This window comes from Taurulus bubalis (assembly GCF_910589615.1).
Source record: "Taurulus bubalis genome assembly, chromosome: 13".
Lineage (NCBI taxonomy): Eukaryota > Metazoa > Chordata > Actinopteri > Perciformes > Cottidae > Taurulus > Taurulus bubalis.
The window spans coordinates 13,170,639-13,193,100 of NC_136601.1; the positions used below are offsets into that span (position 1 = coordinate 13,170,639).

Here is a 22,462-nt window from a genome sequence, read left to right on the forward strand (position 1 = left end):
TCACAACCAATGAGCTGCAACATGTCATAAAACACACTTCAAAACAAACAAAAAGCGCTGATGTATGCAGACAATCGGCTCAAAGCTGCCGTATAAGAGACTAAGTACAATCTTGCCAAAAACTAAATTTAACTCGGGGTCAGATGGGGGTCTGAGATGCCTTCAGCTGTGTCATCACCAACGTCCCCTACCGGCCAGAAGTCTGTTAAGAGTGAGGAGTCAGCGGGCAGTCAATGGCAGTATTAAACAGGCACTAAAATGCGTTTTGAGCATGCAGCCATGCCTGGGGCCCCAAAATATTATGCAGTTTGCTGCAGCAGAAAGAGAGATTAACCGTAGACATCCTGCTGGCGGAGGATAATAATAATAATAATAATCTGGATTGCTCCATCTTCTGTTCATCTCTTGGTTGGCATGCTAATATTTGATAATTGGCACTAAACACAAATGATCGAAATGTCATTAGTTTAGCTTATAGTTAGTAAATAATAAAATAAATATTGACTGTATTGGCCAGACAAATTTTCCAATAAGATAAACACATGGGTGACCTCCTGAATCTGAACCCCGAGCCATTACTTTGAGACCCCTTCCATTTGAATATCCACTCTGCAGTATGTTAAGCATATTAAAAAAGGTACCGTATATTATTATTTTCTTGATGGAATATTTACAAAGCACTGTGATTGTTAAATGATGTAGTAAAGTATCGTTTGTGTATAAATGTCGAGATATAACCGCATAATACAGACAACTGTGTGATCCCGATTTGAATAGAATAAGCTTTAACGTGGCCTAACGATTATTTACATATTCACTATTAATGACAAACAAAATGTATCAATTACATGAGATATGGATGCTTTTAGTTTTACTCTATTGTAGTTTAAAAGTGTAAACATGGAAATCCTGTCAAAATTCCATTGATTTTATAGATTGTTCTTCTTTTTATATGAAAGAATGATGCACCTGTAAAATTCTAAACGACACATACACATCATCTTATGTCTGCTTCTTTCTTCAAAAGCACTGAATACAAAAAATAGGATCCAGGATGATCATTATTCTTTATTTTTCACACAGTAAGCCAACATAAATGTTTCAAACGTTATAATCATATTATTTTCAGAAGTTATTCCATTAAGATTGTATCTTCTTATTTTTTATAATTATGATGGAACAGGTTATATGATTAGCAAGTTTAAGGATCATTCGTCACTCAATAAAGACAGCAAGACTGTGAAAAATAGTCAATAAAAAAGAAAAACAAAGACTCCCTCTATTTTGTGTCCTCCTGTCACTGTCGTGAGTTTCAGAGTACCTCTTCTTAGTTATCCCTCCCACTTATATTCTGGTCCTTTACAATCTGTTGTAGCAGCCTTTGTGTGAGAAAGACAAATAAAATATCTGTAATAACTTAACATATCAGGATTTAAAAAAATAAAAACAGAATAAATTAAGAAGATTGTTCCCCAATGAAGACACACCTCCATTGTTGTTGTTGTGACATTACTTTTCAGTGAGTGACAGCTGCAGGATCCTCTCCAGCTCATCCTCTTCCTCCTTCTGCTTCCTGTGACAAGAATAGGAAATAAAGCTCTTCAATCAGAACAATGACAGCCCTATAACTTTAAAATAATTACTATGTTTTCACTAGTTTCTCACATCCACCCACACACTTCGTTAAATGTAATTTCAGATTATGTTTATTACAATTTTCTGATTTTATTCTTTAATATTTGTTAGTTCATGTGATATTTTCTTTTTGTAAAAACAATGTTTTCCCAAATTTGAAGGAGTTTTTATTTGCAAGTTTCTTGATGCCTATTCTAAAGACAAAATTATAACACTGCAGCTAACAGGTTATATTACTGTAATTATGTCAGATTTAGTATTTATTTTAGATGGTAGCATGGCAGCATTCATTTGGAAAAGCAAAATTCTGTGCATAATATAGGCTTTATTAAACAGACGCACAAGAACAAACGTGCTAAATATCCTGGGTTACAGCAGGTACATACATAGAGTATATTTGAGGGAGAGTTCCCTGTAGATACTGTAATCTCATAAAAGGGGCAAAACGGGCAAAACCTAGCCTACTGTAATTCAAGGATAGTTGAATTTTCAACCATCCTGAACTATCTGAACTATGTATTTATTGTACCATCTTGGTATTAAAGTGCACAACTAACAACATGGAACAGCAGAAATTAACCTATTCTAACACCCACTGTGCCAAAAACTGTTTGAAATGAAAGTGCTGACTGTGGTACTCCCTATGTGGGCACCCTCTGTTGAAAGGGTTTCCATTACTAAAGCCAGGCAGCAGGTGATGCGGGTGTGTGGGCATCCTTCATCTGGGTGCGCCGACGTCCTCCCACAGTCCAAAGACATGCAGGTCAGTTTGTGAATGGCCATCTGTCAACATCTGTATTATCCCCAGGCTGTCCTGGGTGAAGTTGTGTAGGGTTTATTTTGTTTTAGGTAAGCTAAAGCGGGCCAGATTGTTCCCAACCATCTCTTTGTATTCCCCCGCCTCACCTGTCCGTCTCCTCCTGCTCCAGGCACGACATCTCCATGGCGATACGCAGCTGCTCGTCGAAGTTTGACGCCATGCCGAAGTGTCCCGACAACCGCGGATTGGACACTGTGCTGTAAAAGAGCGGGGAGTTGGCGGTGGGGGTGGGATCAGGTGGGGAGACCACAGCAGACTGGTTGGGGACGGCAGTGTCCTCTCCCTCTCGGCTGGCCAATGAGATGGTCAAAGACTCCTGGATTGCCCTGAGAAAAGAAATAAATTAAGATTGAGACTGAAGTGTTATTAAACAAAGAGATATCTTAACAAGGGAAGTTTCACTGCTGGGCTCAATTACAGGATGTCTGGGAGTTGCTGCTCCCAAGAGAAGGTGGGAAGAAAAAGCCAATCACTGAACTCTATTTAGAGACGTTTAATTAAATTACTTCACAAGCCAGAGGTTTCCCTGAATAAGGACTTATGAATAGACACAAGTAAACCTACATGATAGTTCTACAGTAACTACAAATGTCCTAATTTAGGACAAACCCACAACTTCCATCTGGGGTGAACTGAATAGAGTTGATAAAGTAGGCTGCCTGGATGACAGCCTCAAACTCTGCTAAATGTAGTTGATTTTTCATCCTTATTTTTGATAATCTTAGTTTATAAAGTACAAAATCTAGGGGGCGGGGGAATCCAAGAAATATCACAAAAAAACATTTATAAAAAAAAAATATATATGTACATCTGTTTCTTGTACTTGACATTGACTTAATAAATTCATGGATGCTATATTACTCAATGCTTAAAAAATAACTGATAACTGATACACTCTGTTAACGGGAGAGTTCACAGAGCATTCGCACCAGTTCAACTCACCTCTCAAGCTGAGAGTCTTCCTCGAACAACGGAGACGGGGGCACAGGGCGGGTGTTGGTCAGGGCCTCCCAGATGGTCACCTAAAAACCACACAGGTGTTAAACCACTGGCTTTATATGTAAAAAGCATCAATTATCACAACTGAAGCGTAACTCTGAGATTAATTAGGAGTTCTTTGACTCTGACTTGGTCACTCTCTGTGCCGGCATCCAGCAGGCTCTGCTGGATGGCGAACTGCAGTAAGTTGTCATCCTCGTCCCTCATTGGCTCGCTGCGGCCTGGACCGAGGGTGGCGTAGTCTGCGGGGGGCTCAAACACCGAGGGGTCCACCTCACAGTGGAAGGGAGGTGGAGCTTGACCTGGGTGAAGACGAGTCACAACATTACTGTAATGTACATGCAAGTAAAAGATCTTTTTTTTAATTTTTTTATGATGACTCAAGCATGTGATCTGTGCTGGAAACAACACGCCTTACATTTTAAAAAGGTGCAATTTCTTTTATTAAAAAAAATGTATGATATACTATAATATAATTACATTAATCTGCATTATGATTGATAATTTGCGAGGCAACTCTTGCTCTCTTGTAAAAAAAAGATTTGACTTTCAGAACAAGCTCATACTTTTAATTCTATGTTTCTGAAATACAGTATATTAGGTATTAATGAATTAAAGCATACGTTGCTTATATTTACCAGTTTCTTCAGAGCCCTCTGGTGTGTGAACCGTCACAGAGCTGACCGGCTCGTCACAGCCACACAGGTTACTGAAAGTCACTCTGGCATTCAAGACGTGAAACAGGGGAATCTCTGGGGGAGTGAAAGAGATTTCAATGCCCGATTATTCCAGTAAAACCAGTCGGCAGTGGGAATGAAAATGCACAGTAAGAATCATGAATGTCGAGTTGGGTGATGGTAAAAAAAAATAAAAAGCCCGAACCACACGAATAGAAATGACTCCAGAATAAAGCTTTTAGTTTTTATTATTTTAGTTCTAACATGTCACTATATTGAGCTACAGCTAATGTCCAGAGCGGTGGTAGAAAATCGATGTGTCGGCTTGTCCCAAGGTTTAATAAAATCAAGACACCCATCTAGCTCCACACAGGAAGTGACCCACACAGTGTGACCTCTCGTACCCACCTATCTTGACAGGGAAGCCTGGCGGCAGGCGCAGGGTGATGAAGTCACGCAGCTTGGCAAAGTGCGCGTTGGAGATGGCCATGAGGTCGATGATGGGCGTCACCTGCTCGGCCAAGGACAGAGGGTGACTCTCACTCAACCACAGTGTCGCTTTAAACCTGGAGAGGAGACGGAACTTTCTGAGCAAACTGGTCCACAATAAAAGCTCTGCTGCTGCTGCTGCTGCTTTTGGTGATGAACTTGAATGTTTCCATCATACCTCTGGACTTTGCTGGTAAGCTCACCGGGACGTCCGATGTCCCGGCTGTTCAGGTTGAACTCTGGGTTGAAGTACTCGTCAGCTGTGATGGCTGTGGGGTTGTGAGGACTGGCACACTGGGACACATTACTCTGAGAGAAACCCAGAGAGAGTTGTAAGTGACTGTGTTCATCAAAGAAAGCAGCAGGTGGTGTGGGTGGTGTGGATGTGATGCACAGGTGTGGAGACTCTTACCCCATTGGGAGCTGTATGTTGTTCAGCAATCCCCAGAAAGGACTGCAGAGGAGTTTTTGAGTCTGAGTGAGAATAATGTAGGGAGATGATCATCAATCTGCTCTATGTTTTGCTCCACAAAGAAGGAAAGGGACACACCTGGAGCAAAAGTAGCATCATAATACATTCACAAGAAAATAACTTTGTGCCACCTAGTCAGCAATTGATAGTTTTTCACAACTTAATCTTTTAAATTTAGGCTTAGATTTCTCTGCGGTTATTCTCTTGCCCAATAACACTAATTTTGACATGACGTTCCTTCCCCATTTCTACACTTGTAAGAGCACAAGGACTTACTGTGTGGATGTAGTTTGTGTGTGTAATTACCTTTGCTCCTCGACTTATCCTGGTCCGATAGATGCTCTGTCCTTGACCGAGTCACCAGTTCCACATTGGTGGCACTGTAAACCTGGACGCACAAATAGAAAAAATACACTTGTTCAAGTAAAGCTCCTGTCAACCAAAGTGTTTGGGTTAGGGTTGTGTATAGATTAAGAGTCTCTCCTGGTCTATCTTTGACAGAGTAAAATGCATATTGTTACTGTTTTGTCTGCATCTTTTCACACTATTTTCTTATCCGTGTCTCCCTTGTTAAACAATTTTTTTATCTCGGAGATAAAATCTTCACTAAAAACTAAACCTGTATGCTCAAAAACACCCAAATGATGTTTTATGCACCTCTTTTTTTATCCAGACATTCTTTCTTGTGTAAACAAGCATTTAAAATAAAAAATATTTAACCAGTTTCTTATTTACAAATTATTGGTATGGTCCAATTAAAGAGTATTTGTTACTCTGCATACATATGTGGCCCAAAAATTGTACTAAATTCACTTCCAAATGGTCTGAACTCTGCGTTTCAGCCGTAGTACAGTAGGTTGGCTCAACGACCACTTACCTTTGCTTCGTACCCGCTGACCACTTCACTCTTCTCAGAACGCCAGCCCCAGATTCCCGACTTGTTCCTAAACAAGGAAAGAGATATAGTAAGGGCTCACGGCACAGAGGATATCAGGATTTGTTTAGTGTTAATTGTGGAAACGAAATGCATGCATACGTGCACATAATAAACTGAACTCCAGATATCCGCACGACATTAACAAATCAAGCAGGACCTTAATGAAATGCTTCTAGTTTGTGAATCTGTACGCAGCATGCGCTTATTACCGTTCAAAGGCAATGTTGCGTGTGTTGAGGTGCGTAGAGACGATGGGCGATGTGAGTCTCTGGGCTGTGTTCTCCTGCGATGGCTGCATGGCTGCCAGGAGGGAGGGCGCGTCCCGGGGAGACAACACCAGTGGCTCAGTGTACACCACCTGCTTCTCATGGTCCACCTCCATCACCACAGCACCTTCATCTAAAGAGGAGCACACAAAAGACACATTTAGCAGAGTTTTTTCTAGTATTCCAGGGTGGGCTGAATCTAGTTGTCATGACAAAATCCTCTCTCCCTCCATCCATCAACCTCAGCTGTTCACTTATTTGGAAGTATGTAATGCTGTTAAAGGAGCACACATACCTCCACCCTTGAAGATATAGCTGCGTCGTCCTTTAAGCCAGGTCATGTGTTCGAAGCCCAGGAGGGTGGTGTCCACACGGAGGCACGAGCCACTCTTCCACACCCTGTAGACGTCACTGGGACACACCTTTGACACCAAAGGCACTGAGACGGGGACCGACGAAGACGAGAAGCAGTTTAGAAACAAGAGGCAAAAAGAAGGAGGAAACCAAACAGGGAGCGAGCGAAGTAGAGTTAAGAAAAGCAGCTTTACATGGTAGGTTGCAATGTTTTCTGAAAATGTTCTAAATCTGGATTGTTACATAATGCTGTCAGTGATTATACACTTTTTAAAAAAAAGGTCAACAGATGAATGAAAGTCACAAATTTTAAATTGTGCTGTGTGTATTCTGAGTAACATCTAGTATAAATGCTGTTGATTCCAAGATGAAAACAAGACCTTAAAAAAGTGGTTTCAAAAAGATCGATCTCGAAGTACGACAACAAAGGATAATGATATTAAAGTATTAAGAGGCTAAATATAATTAATTGTTTGTATGATCATCTTCTGCAGATTAAACACAACAGACCATGTTACATGAGTAGTCCTGTTAAATACATTACAGATAACACTTTTGGAAGGCGATCAGTCATTTGTAGCAGGTTACAGTTTGAAAAGAACCTGCCTCATCCTGTTTCAAACTGACTGAGCAACAGCTACTGCGGTGAGAGCTGTCCAACCACTGTGGTGCTGAAACTGACCTCTGTGAAAACACATTAAAGAAACACACTCACCCCAACTGGTGAACTCCCACTTCATCTCCACATAGAAGTCCTGCGCCTGCAGGAGTACAACAAAACTGTTTTTGTACATGTCATTTTACATTTGTCTCACCTGGGTGCAGTCAAGCTTGAAACTTGTTGGGAACAAACAGTGACCATAATAAAAATTAAAAAAAAAAGATGCACTAACGCAGCATTCTGCATGAACTACTAAAATAACTTTCAAAAAATATTTTATCAACAGCTTTAAGGCGTGGTTGATGTGTTGCCTTGTGCAACAAATTGAGTCCTGGAGGCTTGCATATATTTTCTGTGAAGCAAATATACCTGTCTTAGTTTGCTGAGCAGCTCTGGGATGCCTGCCAATCTCTCAGTGGCTCGTTTATAGTCTCTGTACTGAAGCACCAGCTGCACCAGCTCAGGGTCCCCGGTGCTCACCGCCTCCTGCAAGACTGAAACACACATCCACAATGAAATGACAGCAAGTGCTTCTTATTCCCCTCCGCAGCCTTGAGGGCATTAAAACCGGGAGCCCCACAGCAGAGCACTTACTGGTCCAGCCCTGCGCGTTGTTGTGTGTCGGGTCTGCAGAGTGCCGGAGCAGCACCCGGGTGGACTCCAGGTGGCCCAGACACACAGCCAGCTCCAGCGGGGTGCGTCCTCTCGGATCGAGGCGCTCCACATCCTGCTGCTGAAGCAAACGCACAAGGAGCATCGGCGCAATGCAGTGGGACCTGACATATGAGATCTGTGAAACACATCCAAACGCCAGCTGCAAAAAAAAAAAAAAAATGAACCTCGTTTCCTCACCTCCTCATTCTGCAGCTCGAGCTCGAGCTCCAGGTACTGGTTGTTCCACACCAGAACATGCAGAGGAAACGCTTCTTGGGCCATGGCTGTCGTCAGCTTGGCGGTTTCACGGTAGTAAAGCTATGTTTGCAGGATGACTTGTGTAGCCAACAGATTGTAGTGACACTAGAGCGGACTGAGGCAACGAGTTCAGCTGATCGGCACAACTGTTTAGCTGACGAGCTAGCTTCTCTAGTTAACTGCAGAAAAATGGGTAAACGTTGAATGTGTCTCCCTGGAAAACTCCTGTCGCTAAGCAAACATAAGCTCACGTTGGTCAGCAAACAAAGTATAATAATGTCTATTCCTATTTAAATTAGTGGGCTGAGTTAGCTCGAACTAACTCAGCCCACTAATTTGATGTAGTTAACTAACAGCTAGCGGAGCTAACGTTAGCTAACTGGCTAATAACAACAGTGTTTCCTGCCCCTCTTGGCTCCCGTTTTCCATCATTCACGAAGTCAAAAACAACTATTTCATCTGGCCAGAAATGCACCTCCCAAGTCCGTTCATTTTCTCAAACGATGGATTAGGTCCTTAAGTTAAAAAATAAATAAAACAATGGGTGAAATCGCCAGCTGATAAAGTTAGCTATAGCCACCCCGCTGTGACTGCAGCCGCCCCCGTTTGTATCGCACGGTTGTTGCGGTATAAATAAAAAAGGGAGATCGGCCTTTATTCCAGTTTCACATCCAGGTCACTCGAGCTGAGCGCATCCAAGATGTTTGGAGGTGACAGATCGCTCTGCCCGGCTAATGATCCTCACACCGGACCACATCTGTCTAAGTCGGTCCTGTCCCTGTGCAAAACGATGAGCGCATGTACAGCTGCTGTGTGTCGTTTATTGATTTACGTGTCTCTTTATTTCCAGGTTATGGAGAAAAGCTTGGTGGAGCCGATATTTGATCTGAGCATACAGTGCAATTTACATGTACTTTATGCATCTCTCCCACTTTCGGTGACAATACGACAATTAATCTTTGTTTATCTTTTTTTTATTTTTCTTGAAAAATAACACAAATAACATAAAGTGAAAAATGCTTTTGAAAATAATTACAATGCTACAGGACTCCCGTTTTGATAATCGAAAAGAGGAAAACACATTTACACAAAAGTATATATTTATATACTTATATTCATTTGAAGGTATATGGCCAGGAGGGCAGTGGGGAAGGAGACCGTTGATACAGAACTACTACACTTTAAGGGAACAAAGAAATTACCCCTACCCCTAAACAAAATTGAACATCTCTACATCGAATTGGACAAGGTCATGGAATTCAGTGAAAAGTAGATACTCACATGTTTCATCCATGAAAAGAAGAAAGTGTAACAAAGAGGGGTGGGGAGCAATTTCATCTAGAATATTAACATTTTGGCTCTAAATGTTGTCTCTGTACAAAACCAAAGCAATAAGAGTTTGGAAATAATAGCACCTGAAGTCTAACTGTTGTTTGAAAATGCACCATTTACCTGACACCTGACCCTTGGCCTACACCGAACAATTCATACAACCTGCCCTTTGTTGGTTTGAGGCGTTGCTTTGCCGATTGCCTTCTCACACCGTCTTTCTACCCTTTTATATAACCACATCTACCCAATGTCCATGTACACTTATCAGGTATACCACTTGACTACTGTTGCATCCAAATGCCTTATTAAGCTGAACATACAACTGGTAAACAGGCCATTCCATACCCTCACTTTTTAAGCAATGATGTCAAAGATCTGTCACCTTTTAGTCGTCTTCAAAAAAATAAATCTCAGCGCATAGTTGTTGTGCATAAAGCAGACGTCGAACTTCTAGACGTGTGCTCTCTTGAATCTGACAAAATATAACCATCTATTCAGAGCACCCACAAGTAGCTGATATTAAAAGGAGTTAAAATGATAAATCACAAGATAAATAAGACTTTATGGGAATCAGCCAAACATAACAATGCAGTTACACCCCAAAGATGAAACTCAAAAGTCTAGCTCAAGGCAGGAGTTTGTGATGGGTCAAGATTGGTGTCACGTCAAAGAGTTGAGCACTTGGTTATCCAAAGGACGTGCAGTCTAATACAGATAATTGATTGCCCATGTACCTCAAACTCCTGGGAAAAAAATAAAAGACACTTTGCTTTTCCCACTCCACATTATTTCCCAAAAGAACTGAAAAAGAAGAATGAGTCATTTTACGGTACACGGAGAAATGTACATAATGTTAAAAAATATATATTGTTTCAGCTGTGACAACCCCTTTCACCAACACCAGCTAAGCGAGTAAGCGCTCCCAGTTTAGACCCCACCCCTCCTTTAACGTGACACGGGTGCATGTGAACTTCCCTTACTGCCTGTGTCCTTTGTGTGACACAAGTTCACTGTTGCCTTTGCACCTCAAATCCCCTCTGCAGTCAGAAGAGGCAGATGCTTAGGAAATCCTCTGGATCAGTTTTTCATCCGACAGGCAGTAGAGTGTGTTGACTGACAGCTCAGAGATGAAGGCCTCACAGGCCTCGCGGGAGACACCTTTACAGCCTCGCAGGTCGAGCAGTGAGATGCAAGAGAGGCGGCGGAGATACTTAAGACTAGCGTCCGTCAGTTTACTGCAACCTAGGAAAGAAACCAAAACACACAGACCCATAAATATTAGTGACATTAAACTAATGAAACATGTGTGCATGTCCATTCTTCTCAAAAAATTTGCGATCTCCATCAATCTCTCACCTCCCAGATTGAGTTCTGTGAGCGTGTTTCGTGTGGACGAGCCCACTGCAGTGAGCAGGTTGATGGAGTTGTCGGTGAGGCTGTTGCAGTGGGAGAGGTCCAGTTTTGTTAAATGGGGCATGTGGCGGATCACCAGGCGCAGAGTGGAGTCGCTGATGTCCAGGCCTGCTAGTCGCAAACACTGCATGGTCCGAAAATGACTCCGATTGTCACAACCTGGAACAGAGGAGTTATTTGGGAGGAAGACAAGAAGAAAAAAAAGCTGAGTTTTTGCAAGAGTTTGATGAGGAAACGGGCAAAAGGGGAGTATAATGACAAGAAAGTCGGGGGTTATAAAGTAGGGAAACATAAGATCCTGAGGTTGTTCTTTCCTCACCTGGAGGGGTGACTAGATCCCTGATCTGAGCATCTTTGACGCCATCTGCATACCGCAGGTCCAGAGAACGGAGGAGAGGGCAACCAGAGGAGCAGAGAGCTGAAATAGTTAACCAGGAACAACCTGCAACCATCAGATCCTTGAGCCCTGCAAAAAAGAGATTTAAATTGAGTGTTTAATGTATGTCGGTAGGTAGAGCATACAACGGTTTGGTGGATACATGACTTTTTCAGAATTCATTTGTAAACCCTGGGATGTATAAAACTCTAAAATTAAACATTAGAAAAAATGTATATGGAAATAACTAAATCCATACTTTTAATTGCATACATATATATATAAATAATTGAGTGAAGAGAGTGAGTGAGTGTGTGTTTTTGTACCTGGCAGGCGGCCAACAAGCCAGTTGAGCTGTTTTTTAGAGATGTTGGTCCATGACAGATCCAGCGTGACCGGCTGTCTCTTTATGATGCCTGTTAGGGCCTGAGGAGTAACGGTGCGTTTAATGCTCAGGTCAATCCGAGCCCAAAGCCGCTTGTCTAAACACCTGCGAACAAGCACATATTGATGAAGGACACATCCATTCAAAGTTTTATCTATTTGCAGAGTGATATGACCTACTGACCCCACGTCACTATTTAGTTTGCAATAGAAAAATTAGGGATGGAGTTTAATTGTGTTTTAGAAAATGTAAATCCTTTTGAATCCCTTTCAACATCTGCAAGAAACCAAAAGGCAAAAGTAACTCCTTTATCTAAAAGAATAATACCACATATGCATTATAAAGATGTCTAGTCAATCTGTGTTGACGGTGAAGGCAGAAACACAAGCTCAAAACCGGATTTATTTGCATCAGAGCTTAACGAATACGGGTATTTTGCGGACCAGAAACCAGATGCAAAATGGAACAGACTATTCAAAACATATCCGCAAAAAGATCTTACCATTTGTACCAGTTCTTGCAGACAGCCATGCAGACGCAGAGATCAGCTCGACTTAAGTAACGGAAGACGGATACCCACACCTCCCTCTCACAGCCTGGTCCACTGCCACTGTTCTCCCTGTCTGCCTCGCTCCCTCCTTCCTGCAGGGCGGACAGAGGGATGCGGAGATGGGGAAGTTCAGAGGTTGAAGAAGAGGAGGCGCCATTGCTCAATTTAGCAGGTCTGCTGAGCCTTGTTTTTTTAGAGTCCTCCAGCCTCTCTGGGTGGGAGGTGCGAGTGTCTGTGTGTCCACTACGAGTGTAAGGAGGCGTGTGCCTACTGGAGTGTTGATCAGGACAGGGGGCACGGTTTCTAATGGGGGGTCTGACGAGGACTCTGGTCTGGTTGTGTATTGTGGAAGTGGCAGTTTGAGGGGTGATGGCTTCCAACTTGGGGACAATGGCTGAAGGGTCGTGTTTGGCTCTGGCTGGCCTTTGGAGTGTCACTTTAAGATATGAGCCGTCTTTGCTCCTCGATTCACCGTCCTGATCCATCTCCTTCTCCTCGTCCTCCTCTGCACCGTTTTGGTTGGCCACCTCGCTCGCTTCCTCTTCTCTCTCTTTGGCTGCCCGTCCTCCTCGCCTCGACTGCGGCTGGTTCTCTTTATCCAATCCTCTCCCAATGTTCTGCCCTTTCTCCTCTTCCTCGTCATCGTCGCTGCTGCTGCTGCTGCTGGTGCTGCTGCTGCTGCTGCTGTTGTTGTTGGTACTGCTGCTGCTGCTGCTGCTGTCCTCGCTCTCCTCCTCATTCAACTCTTCATGTCTTCTACCACCTCCGATTCCTCTTCCTGCTCCTCCTCCCCGCAGCCTCACCCCTCTCCCCCTCCCTCTGTGGGACTCTCCCTTGGGGTCAAGTACCAGACCGAGGGAAGACTGTTGCTGCAAAGAACCAGTGCCTCCTGAAGAGCTGTGGTAAGAGGAGCCACTCGCCCAGGTGGAGCCCCGGCCTCTGCCCTGAGATAGTCTGCTGGTTGGAGAGCGCAGCCGGGACAGCACCCTGGAGCGCAGCAGCCTGGGAGAACGCTCGAGAGATGACTGTCTCTGTTGGGCGGGAAAGGACAAAAAAGGATGGCTCGTGGTTAAAGGCCTCTTTGGCAAACCAAGTTGTGTGGAGGAAACTACCTCCTGGAATAATACCACATATGAATTATAGTATTTAAATGCAACACAGAACATTACAGAACTAAGTGCTTACCGTTAGGATTTTGCTGCGCTCTAGTTTTATCTGAAATAAACAGAAAAGGGGTGAAGCAATGAGATACATGTCAAATAAAAAAATAAAACAAGCACTCACACAGAGCCAGTTTCAGGGTGACTCCAAGTTTCATCATGGAAACACTTTGAAAAGATCTTTTTAGATTCTATAAGATCTTCAGTGACAGAAATAGATGTCAAAACAGAACAAATTAGGGCTCTCTGAATGTGTCCTACTCTTGGGCCAGCTGAATTTTAAGGGCATCACACACTTTCAGGCTTCTAAAACTAAAAAGGAAACTTTCAGAACTAGACTACCGCTAATCAAAGACATTTAAATATTTATTTGGAAATGCAGACATGCTGAATTATCCATATGCTTTAAATAAACACCTCCATGTTGCAGAAAAAAATGTCACTACTTGCTTTTGATCATGAATACATTAGAAAGTTCAACAAACACATCTAAATTCCCTTTACCCTTTTCTTAAGTCTGAGCTCCAGTGCATTTGCTCTTTTGCGATTCTGTTGATGCTGCAGTAGAAGTTTCTGAGACGGTGGTGGTGCTGTGGATCGTGATGGGGATCTACTAGGTCTCCCTCCTCTCACCCTTTCACCTACACCAATGCCCTCCCGGTAGGCGAGTTTGGACGGTGGCAAGGAGGTTGAGCCCTCCGACTCCTCACTTTCCTCATCGCTTGAAGACTGGTGTGGGAAGAGATGGGGTTGAAGAAGAGAGGGTGTCATTTTAAATGTAAACATCAACCATATGGCAACTGGTGGAAGTCATTGAAGAAGTGTTTCAGAGATTGCATGAATTGAGAACAAAGAGAGAGACAGGGGGCAAGTGAGAGTGAGAGGATATGTACCTCCAAGTCTTTGCCTTGGTAACATTTCGGACATTCCCAGCAGCTGGGCAAATCTTTATTGATCTTCCCTTCACCGGGTTCCTGAAACAGCAAACAGTTAAAAGTTTGAAACAACAACTATCAAACACATGCAGTTCCGAAGGCAACAAAACAAACCATGCAATAATGGGTTCATGTTTTCAGCGTACAGCTTTCACTATATCTGAACTTGATTACCTTAATGCATTGATGATGGACAATCTGCGAGCAGACCGAGCACTCCATGAGTGAGTAAGTGCTCGGATTTGATTCATCCAATTCCCCTTCTCCACATATGGCACATCGCGCTGTGTTCGGTAAGGCAGGCTGGGGGACGAAATAAACGTTATTTACACTAGAGGTCAAATAATATGTAAATTTTAATCTGATGATGATAATTATTGTGAATTACAATTCATAAAAAGCAATATACTATATATACACCTAGAAGCAACTTAAGTATTGCACATTTTTAAGCCATAGTTTTGACATTCTTTGTATATCCAAGCAGACGGCGAAGCAAAACAATACAATTGTTACACTGGTATTTTTGATTATTCTCTGACAATCTCCATTTCAGAATGAAGAGTTGTGGAGCTGTAAAAGAATCTGACTCGACATTATGAGTCACCGGCTCGACACTTTCTCCTAGTGTACACTTACAAGGACAGATGGGCAGCATTCTTCCACACAATACAAGACAAAGAAGGGTATGAGACGCACCGCTAGACACCGTCTCATGAGGCAGCCCTTCTTCATTCGTCCAGGGCCACCAAACTTCCTCATGTCGTGGCAGTACTGGCAGGTGCCGCACTCCTTCCGGCAGCAGGCGCCACAGCGCTTACACCTCACCCGCCTGCGCCTCAGGGCAGAGATGGACGAGCGTTTGGTGGGCCTCTGACCCAGAGGCTTGTGGAGGGTGGGGCCCACGCGAGGACGGTAAATGACAGGGGGCGGGGGAGTGGGGGGATGGTACCATGACGGCTGTATGAGGGACATCAGCAGAAAAGTTAAAGAAAAGCCCCGTTAGAGTGGTGTACGGTATGAGGACTTGTTTGATGTCAATGTATTTCAACAATAATTATACAGAAAGTAAAGAAGATTAAAACTAACTGAAGCAGTAATACATCATATCTAATAACAAACAGACAGGGTTGCAAACTCATCAGGGGTAAACACGGTGACAAAGATGCATGGAACAGGAGGTGTAACGAAATGTAGATGTCATTTACTTCTGTAATTGTTTTATCTTGATCTGCTTTTGCGTTTAAAGGCTGCTTGAAAGCAGGAGTTGGTCTAGGGTTTGTATTTCCCTCATCCCGGTGATCTGGGCGATGCTGTCGATTATGTGTTAGCATATTGAATGGGTTTCCATTCACAGAGCCTACAGTGGTGGCGCCGAAGCAACACGTCAGATCTGCACGAATCACACAGGTGACCCCTTTTTCAAATTAAAAATGGCATGCCTGGATATGGATGTCGTTAAGTGTATATCCAAGCTTGCTGGACGTCTGTAAGAATGTGTTCTCTACTCACCCTTTCGGGCCACTTGACAATGGGCTTTCCAGTGTAGGACAACTTGGGGTTATCATTAGAATGCTCTTTCAGAAGAGTCTAGACAAGTGGAGAAGAGAAAAATAAGTAGGAAGGCAAAAATAACATATCTGGACTTCAACCATGGCACAGAAACCTAAAAGCAGTAGTTAATTTAGATGAAATGCACAAGGAACTTAGGCCCACCCTCATGTCTTCCAGCAGGGCTGCAGCATTCATGATGCCTTCAGGTACACACTTTTTCTGGTCTGGCAGCTCCTCTAGCTTCCCTAAGAGGTTCCGCAGTCCCTCCAGCTCAAAGGGAGTCAGTTTCTGTTGAGGTGGGGCAACTTCAGCTGTCTCTTCTTTGACTTCTTCCTCCTTGATTACAATCTCCATGATTTCAGTGTCCCTTTCAACTCCATTAGAGGTGCCATTCTTGGTGTGATCATTGGTTTCATGGTCAGCCTGTGTCAGTCCTGAAAAGAGTGACAGATTAATTTATAGGTCTGTGGAAAGGAGAGACAACTACAATTGAGGACAGCAATGTTTTATTGTGTTTATTTGTCCTTACCTATGCCAAGAGAGTATTTCTGGAACTCAGGAGTGAGGTGGGAGATGTTGGTCTGACAGTAGAGGTATCTCTCCAGGACATACCAGCACATCTCAAAGTAGAATGGGTAGCGGAACTTTGCTGGCACCTAGAGGACAGAATTAGGAAAAATAGAGAACATTGGTTCATATTTTTTGCATCTTTAAGTTTTGTTAAATACCAGAGAGAAAATTAAATGTATACTACGTTGCTCCAAGTAAATTGATACATGAATACATCATTTCTGCTTGTTCAAACTGATCTTACGCAGCTGAAGCATTTGTCATAACTTTGTTGTGGTTTGCATTTCTGCTTAGGAAAAGTTGGGGGAAATATGATGTGGCTTGAGTCCGGAAACACTTGTTTGCTTCTCTTTGTCCAGCTGATTGTCTGAGCAATCACAGCGTTTGATCAAACAACCAACTTGTGTTTTAGCAAAATTCTGAAGAAATGTTTGCGTCATCCTCCAAAGGACTGCGATATTTGTGAATTTTGTGTCCTGTCCTTGCACCAAAGAAGTGGGAGTAGGGCTGAGCGGTATGGCCAAAAATTCATATCACGGTATTTTGTACGATTCTGGCGGTTTCATGGTATATCACGGTACCGCCGACCAACTGAACAGTTGTTTACCGCTCGCTGGCCAACTCTCTTGCAACAACTGGCCAGCAAGCGGTGAACAGCTGTTTGTGGAGGGCTGTCTTCAGTTCGGTCTCTTCCTGTTTTCTTCACCTAAATTCCCCTGGGTCCTAATTTCCTCCATGTTCAGCTTCTTAACACCCTCTATGTACCAACGTACTTGTATAAGAAATATCACACTGTAATCAGCGTTGCATGTGTCTAACCAAGTTGTATTGGTGCATCTCTAGTCTCTCGTTAATCCTCCTGCATAGCTCTTTTTCATTTTTTTTCTGTAGCGACGGAGTTACCCTGTACCCAGGATGCAGTTCGGCGGTGTAATTTTATAAATGTACAATTATTAGTGTTACAAATTGTTTATGTGTCACAAACTGTTGTGTCATGGTGTTTTACCTGTTAAAGAGTGTTAGTTGTGGGTTATTAATTGTTGTTATAAAGTTATAACCATGACTAAAGTTATAACCATGACACGTAAGACAAGTAGCTCAGAGTAGTGGTGAATAATATATTTTGCTACCTGCCGAAAAGCGAGAACAGTTGTTACGGCCATGCACCGGTGCGACGGTATATGAAAAAGTCATAATGTAAGTGGGAGACATGCCTGGTATAGAGATACCTTAAACCTCATTATATGACTACTCAGAATTAAGGGTGCAGCCTTACATTCTAACTGAGTATAAACCATGACATGATCAATCCACAATAAAAACAGTTTACATGCGAGTGTCATTCTGAAATGTAGTGTTTTCACTATCAGTTAAACTAATTCTCCCTTGGGAATAAACTGGGAATAAACTAATTCCCACATTAACGTCATGTTGTTGAGAAATGATTCTGTGTTTTTCAATTATGATTTTTTCCAAAGAATAAGACTCTGCATAATAACAAAATCTAAAGCAATCAACAATGTGCGTAAGGAGGACAGTTAAATAATAACAAGCTCACCCTTGTGCGATCCTCAATGCTGTAGATGTTGAGCTGCATGGGGATGTTGAAGCTGTGGAGAAAATTTCCCCCAAACACCAACGTGTCCTCTGGTGTGTATACGGCATGGATCCACCCTACAACATAAAAAACACAGGATGCTGAATGTATGGAGAGGTCAAGTGTGAGTTTTAAAGGGCTGTGTGTCGCAGCCTTATTACAGCAACATACCTGATGGGATTATGAAGGTGTTGCCTTGCTTGAGCTCGATCCTCTGACAATCATAGCACTTGTCCCCCAAGAAGATGTCCCCTTGTTTTCCTGATAAAACCCAGTTCTCATACATCTCCAGGTTCGGTGGTGTGGGTGGAATCAGCCAGAACACCTGCAGGGATCACAGCTGAAAGGTCATGTTGATGGTCTGAGGTCACCAAATACTTAAAAGATGCATCCATGGCACAAATGTCTATTTGCAGGACGTTAAGAGAAAGTTGAAAAGCAAGATGCAGTGTTAGTCAACATTGACATTTAGTTGTATTCTAAGAGGAGTGAAAATAATCTCTCATTAAAACTAAAAGTTTCCACAGGGTCACTACAGGTAGCCCAAACTTCAAAAACTAGTATTCTCGTTTGGCGTGACACGCAGACCAACCTTTCCTCCTCGCAGGATGTGGTACCAAACTGAAGTGCCTCCAAAGTCAATGTGGAAATCTGTGAAGCAGCCCTGCACACTCATGAGACAGTACCTTTTGAGAAGTGAAGGAAGGACATAAAACACAAAGCATATTTAAGATTTAAAAAAAGATAACTGCATTAAGCGACTTTGAATAGAATTGGATTAAGAATATCCCTGATGTGGATGTGATCAGGATTGCATCTTCTCTATAGTATAGCAAAGGGCTCTGGTTTACTCACTTCTGTACTTTGGGATAATGCATGTCTATGATGGCATTAGTGGAGTCTCTCTGTCTCTCCTTGAGATGACGGGGCCACATGTTGTCCACCCAGTCAATAAGGTCCACCTGGACAATTAGGAGAAGAAAATACATACATTCAAAATGTCTTTCCAAACCCAGTTTTTGATAACTGTCAACACTTTCTGCAAGTAGACAAATAGTTACTTCCCTGGGTCCAAGCCAGAACTCAATAGCCATCAAAGTCTTATTCAGATAACTACCCTGTCTTCCTTAAACTGCCTAAAGTGTGATTTTCTGAGTACTCCATTTTTTGTGACTTACGTGTGTGTGAATAAGAGTTATAAAATAACATATCTGACTGGTTGTAAAAGCCTGAGAAGTAATATTGTTTGCATTCTCACCGAAGCCGGACGTTTGACCAGATTCTCCAGCCTCGTGTGGCTGAACTCCAGGCTGATGACGTTGTAAAGTTTTTCTCTCTCAGATGGTGGCGTGTCATAGTAGCGTCGCCACTGAGCCATCGACATCTCAATTCCCTTCTGGGTGTTCACGTCCATCACGTCTACAATGCGTCGACTACCTGTTAGAGAATTGAAGGTGGTTCAACTACTGTGCCCATTGCAATTAAATTGTCCTAAACTATACTCAAAATTCATTGGCATTGTGTGTAATACCCATTAATTGTAATTAAAATGCCCAGCAACTATAGCCTGACCGATACTAGTTTTAGGAGGTCGATATTGATATTTGGGGGCTTTAAAATAATCACCCGTTTAAAAAAAAAATATATATATTTTGTTTTACATGAACAAACAACACCTTTTTTTTAATGAAAGAAATACGGAGATACAGACTGAGCGGGACACTGTACAGTTGAAAGACCTAGTTCAGTTACTTTAAGTTATTTCTTGTTACTTATCAACCAGAATATTCACCAACTTATTTGGAATAAGGTAATATGGTTTGTCTCTAAGACAATAAGACTAGCATTTTGTGTACAAAAGTAAAGCCGCTATTTACACAGAAAGGTTATAAAACAGGAACTTACCAACAAACAACTTGACATCACTCACACTGAAATCCGGGTCTGGCATTCTGTAAGAGAGAGGAAAGTCCATGTAAAGGTTTACATTTCTTTTTAATCTCCAGACAAAAACAAGTTTATTAGCATTTGATACGAAACTAAGCTATAACTCTCCATATGAGAATCGAAACAATTAGTGTACATGTTTACATTAAAAAGAGTAAAATAATATGACTGACTGTATGCCAAGGCCGTCAGCTCGGTCAAAGATAATGGGGTCCCTGAGTCCTTCCCTCTGGATGTACTCAAATGTGAAATCTAGAAAGGCGACACAAAGTCAAACAACACATACTTGCATTGGGGAGATAACATAACATCACGAAAACAACACTTATAATAGACACTATGAACTTGCACAGACACGGTTATCCAATCAACACAGTCTTAAAAAAAAAAATCGCAGTATCAAACAATACAGTGTGTAGAAGAAACCATTAGCCTTAGTTGTCTTTTTGTGGCATCAGATATGTTCAGGTATGATTTCATTGAAATTATATTCCAAATATCTCCTGGAGTTGTTGAAACCACTCACCTTTACCCTCCATGTGTTTGACCAAGTCAGACGTAAACCTGACACACTGCAACTTCTCGTCCAGGTCGAACATCCGTTTCCCTTCAATTTCATCATCTGAGATTCCATCGTCCTGGTAGCGGCGTCGCGTCCCTGTACGCTGAGGACAGAAGATGATTTATTTTAACATCTACGTCAAGTATGACAAAATATGTTTTGTAGTGAGCTGATGATCATGATGAATGATGGGATGTCTTATGGTACAAAATATATTTTAGTGCCATGACAAAGCTATCTGACAGCAATACTAAAATTAAACCATGAAGCAGCAGAACTAGTATCACATCAATATGTTTTCACCAAACTACCCATGGCATGAAAAAAAACTACACAACCAAAAAGCAAGCACATTTCAAAACTGACTGAGAAGCAAAATAACAAGAAATGTTTGCAACATTGCTTCATGTATTTTTCAAATATTCTCACTGGAATGAATTGCTAAAATATGAGTGGACACCCAAGGGAGTTGTCCCTAATATCTCAGTGCTAAAAAGTGACTAAATTAGTGGTAAAATTCACACTTTCACCTATCACAATAAATCAATCCAAGCAGATCAGTCAGCCAGATACCAAATACTAAAGTTCACGTGAGAACCAAACAATACAGCGTTACAATAGCAGGGGTTAATCTGCCCCCCCTTTTCCCCCATCCTACCATTCACCCTATGCAGCACTGCTTGGCTAAACAGATGGATAAAGCACAACACCCACGCTCTGAGATCTCCCCACCCCCATACAATAAATGTGGCATTATCTAAACTCTGATACTCCTCACTTTCATAACTGAGCACTGCACAGGAGCTATTACTTTACAACTGAAATCAATGTAATACTATGAAGGAACCCTGTATGGTTGTTTTCATAAAAAGAGTAATAAAAATGATAAAGGGAATAAATTAATTATAATTAAGCAACACTTTATTGGGTGCTTTTATTAAGCTTTTGTGTCTTCCACAAATAAGCTTAGACAAGCTTTCCAAAAGTAAATCAACAAGGATTTATTAAATATATATTCAGAAATGCATATTTTAATCGCACCAACCACTAGTATTAATCATAAATATTTAAGTCCACACTGAGAAGTATGAAGTACATTAATTAACAACCAGGGGATACGATTGTTAGGAGGTGAAGCAAGGTCACAGCACAAATGCTGTCAGGTTGGACAGTGAACTTGACCGTCTCTTGAACCCAGAGTCTCCATAGACAGGTTCTTTACCGGTGTTATTGTGGCACAGAAAACAGAAAGCATCACTGCCGAGACACAATGTGCCACACAAAAAGTGGGCCATTCCAACCAACTATACTATGATTTTCATTTACTGGACTGCGCCGTGTATTTAAAAAGGGCTAAACATCACACACACACACACACATCTTGGTTGAGAAACACCAAACACACCACAAAACATGGTAACAGTGAAACACAACACAACTGTTCCGGGGAGCAGTTGTGTCCAGTTACGGTACTCACCAGGCGCTTGCTGTACCGCGTATGAGGGTCCTCCATAATCTCTAGAAGACAAACAAAGTATCGGCAGCGACGTTAAATTACACCGATTAAACAGTCGACCGGTGTCAAAACGTCCTGGTAGTGCGTTTCTTTACATTCTGTCGGGACACAAACACACCTCTCTCAGAGTAGAGCCTACCGTTAGCTAGAAAGCCTCGCTAACGTTAGCAAACATTGACGCCGGAGGTTCGCGACGCGACACAAAACATTTAACCGTTAACGTCGAACTTGCGTCGCCGAGTGAAGACAAGTGCCGACAGACGCGACGACCTTTAACAATTAATTTACTAGGACCAGCGGGTCCATTTAGAGGCTGTAGTTGTCTGCAAACGTGAATTAGCTT

At 42.2% G+C, this 22,462-nt stretch overlaps 2 protein-coding genes across 2 annotated transcripts; both read right to left on the bottom strand.

Annotated features, from left to right (window-relative positions):
* Nucleotides 1–1,077: 1,077 nt before the first annotated feature.
* ankrd13d (ankyrin repeat domain 13 family, member D) lies at nucleotides 1,078–8,263 on the bottom strand. The gene is made up of 16 exons (XM_079229216.1): nucleotides 8,163–8,263; nucleotides 7,905–8,043; nucleotides 7,680–7,804; nucleotides 7,365–7,410; nucleotides 6,591–6,734; nucleotides 6,239–6,428; nucleotides 5,970–6,036; nucleotides 5,399–5,480; nucleotides 5,033–5,094; nucleotides 4,799–4,929; nucleotides 4,540–4,697; nucleotides 4,093–4,206; nucleotides 3,584–3,756; nucleotides 3,398–3,477; nucleotides 2,542–2,781; nucleotides 1,078–1,573 (listed from the first exon to the last, which is right to left on the bottom strand). Exons 1-16 carry the CDS (start codon nucleotides 8,244–8,246, stop codon nucleotides 1,510–1,512), a joined length of 1,899 nt encoding a protein of 632 aa, XP_079085342.1. The 5' UTR covers nucleotides 8,247–8,263; the 3' UTR covers nucleotides 1,078–1,509.
* A 923-nt stretch (nucleotides 8,264–9,186) lies between these two features.
* kdm2ab (lysine (K)-specific demethylase 2Ab) lies at nucleotides 9,187–22,116 on the bottom strand (the record flags this gene model as incomplete). The annotated part of the gene is given in 24 exon segments (XM_079229122.1): nucleotides 9,187–10,796; nucleotides 10,911–11,126; nucleotides 11,287–11,433; nucleotides 11,670–11,833; nucleotides 12,231–12,959; nucleotides 12,961–12,989; nucleotides 12,992–13,309; nucleotides 13,464–13,493; nucleotides 13,943–14,167; nucleotides 14,332–14,412; nucleotides 14,548–14,676; nucleotides 15,073–15,333; nucleotides 15,886–15,963; nucleotides 16,090–16,361; nucleotides 16,457–16,583; nucleotides 18,056–18,171; nucleotides 18,266–18,419; nucleotides 18,687–18,780; nucleotides 18,950–19,056; nucleotides 19,353–19,531; nucleotides 20,000–20,046; nucleotides 20,215–20,293; nucleotides 20,568–20,706; nucleotides 22,081–22,116. Coding segments are annotated over 24 exon segments (3,939 nt in total). The 3' UTR covers nucleotides 9,187–10,614.
* Between the last annotated feature and the right edge of the window lie 346 nt (nucleotides 22,117–22,462).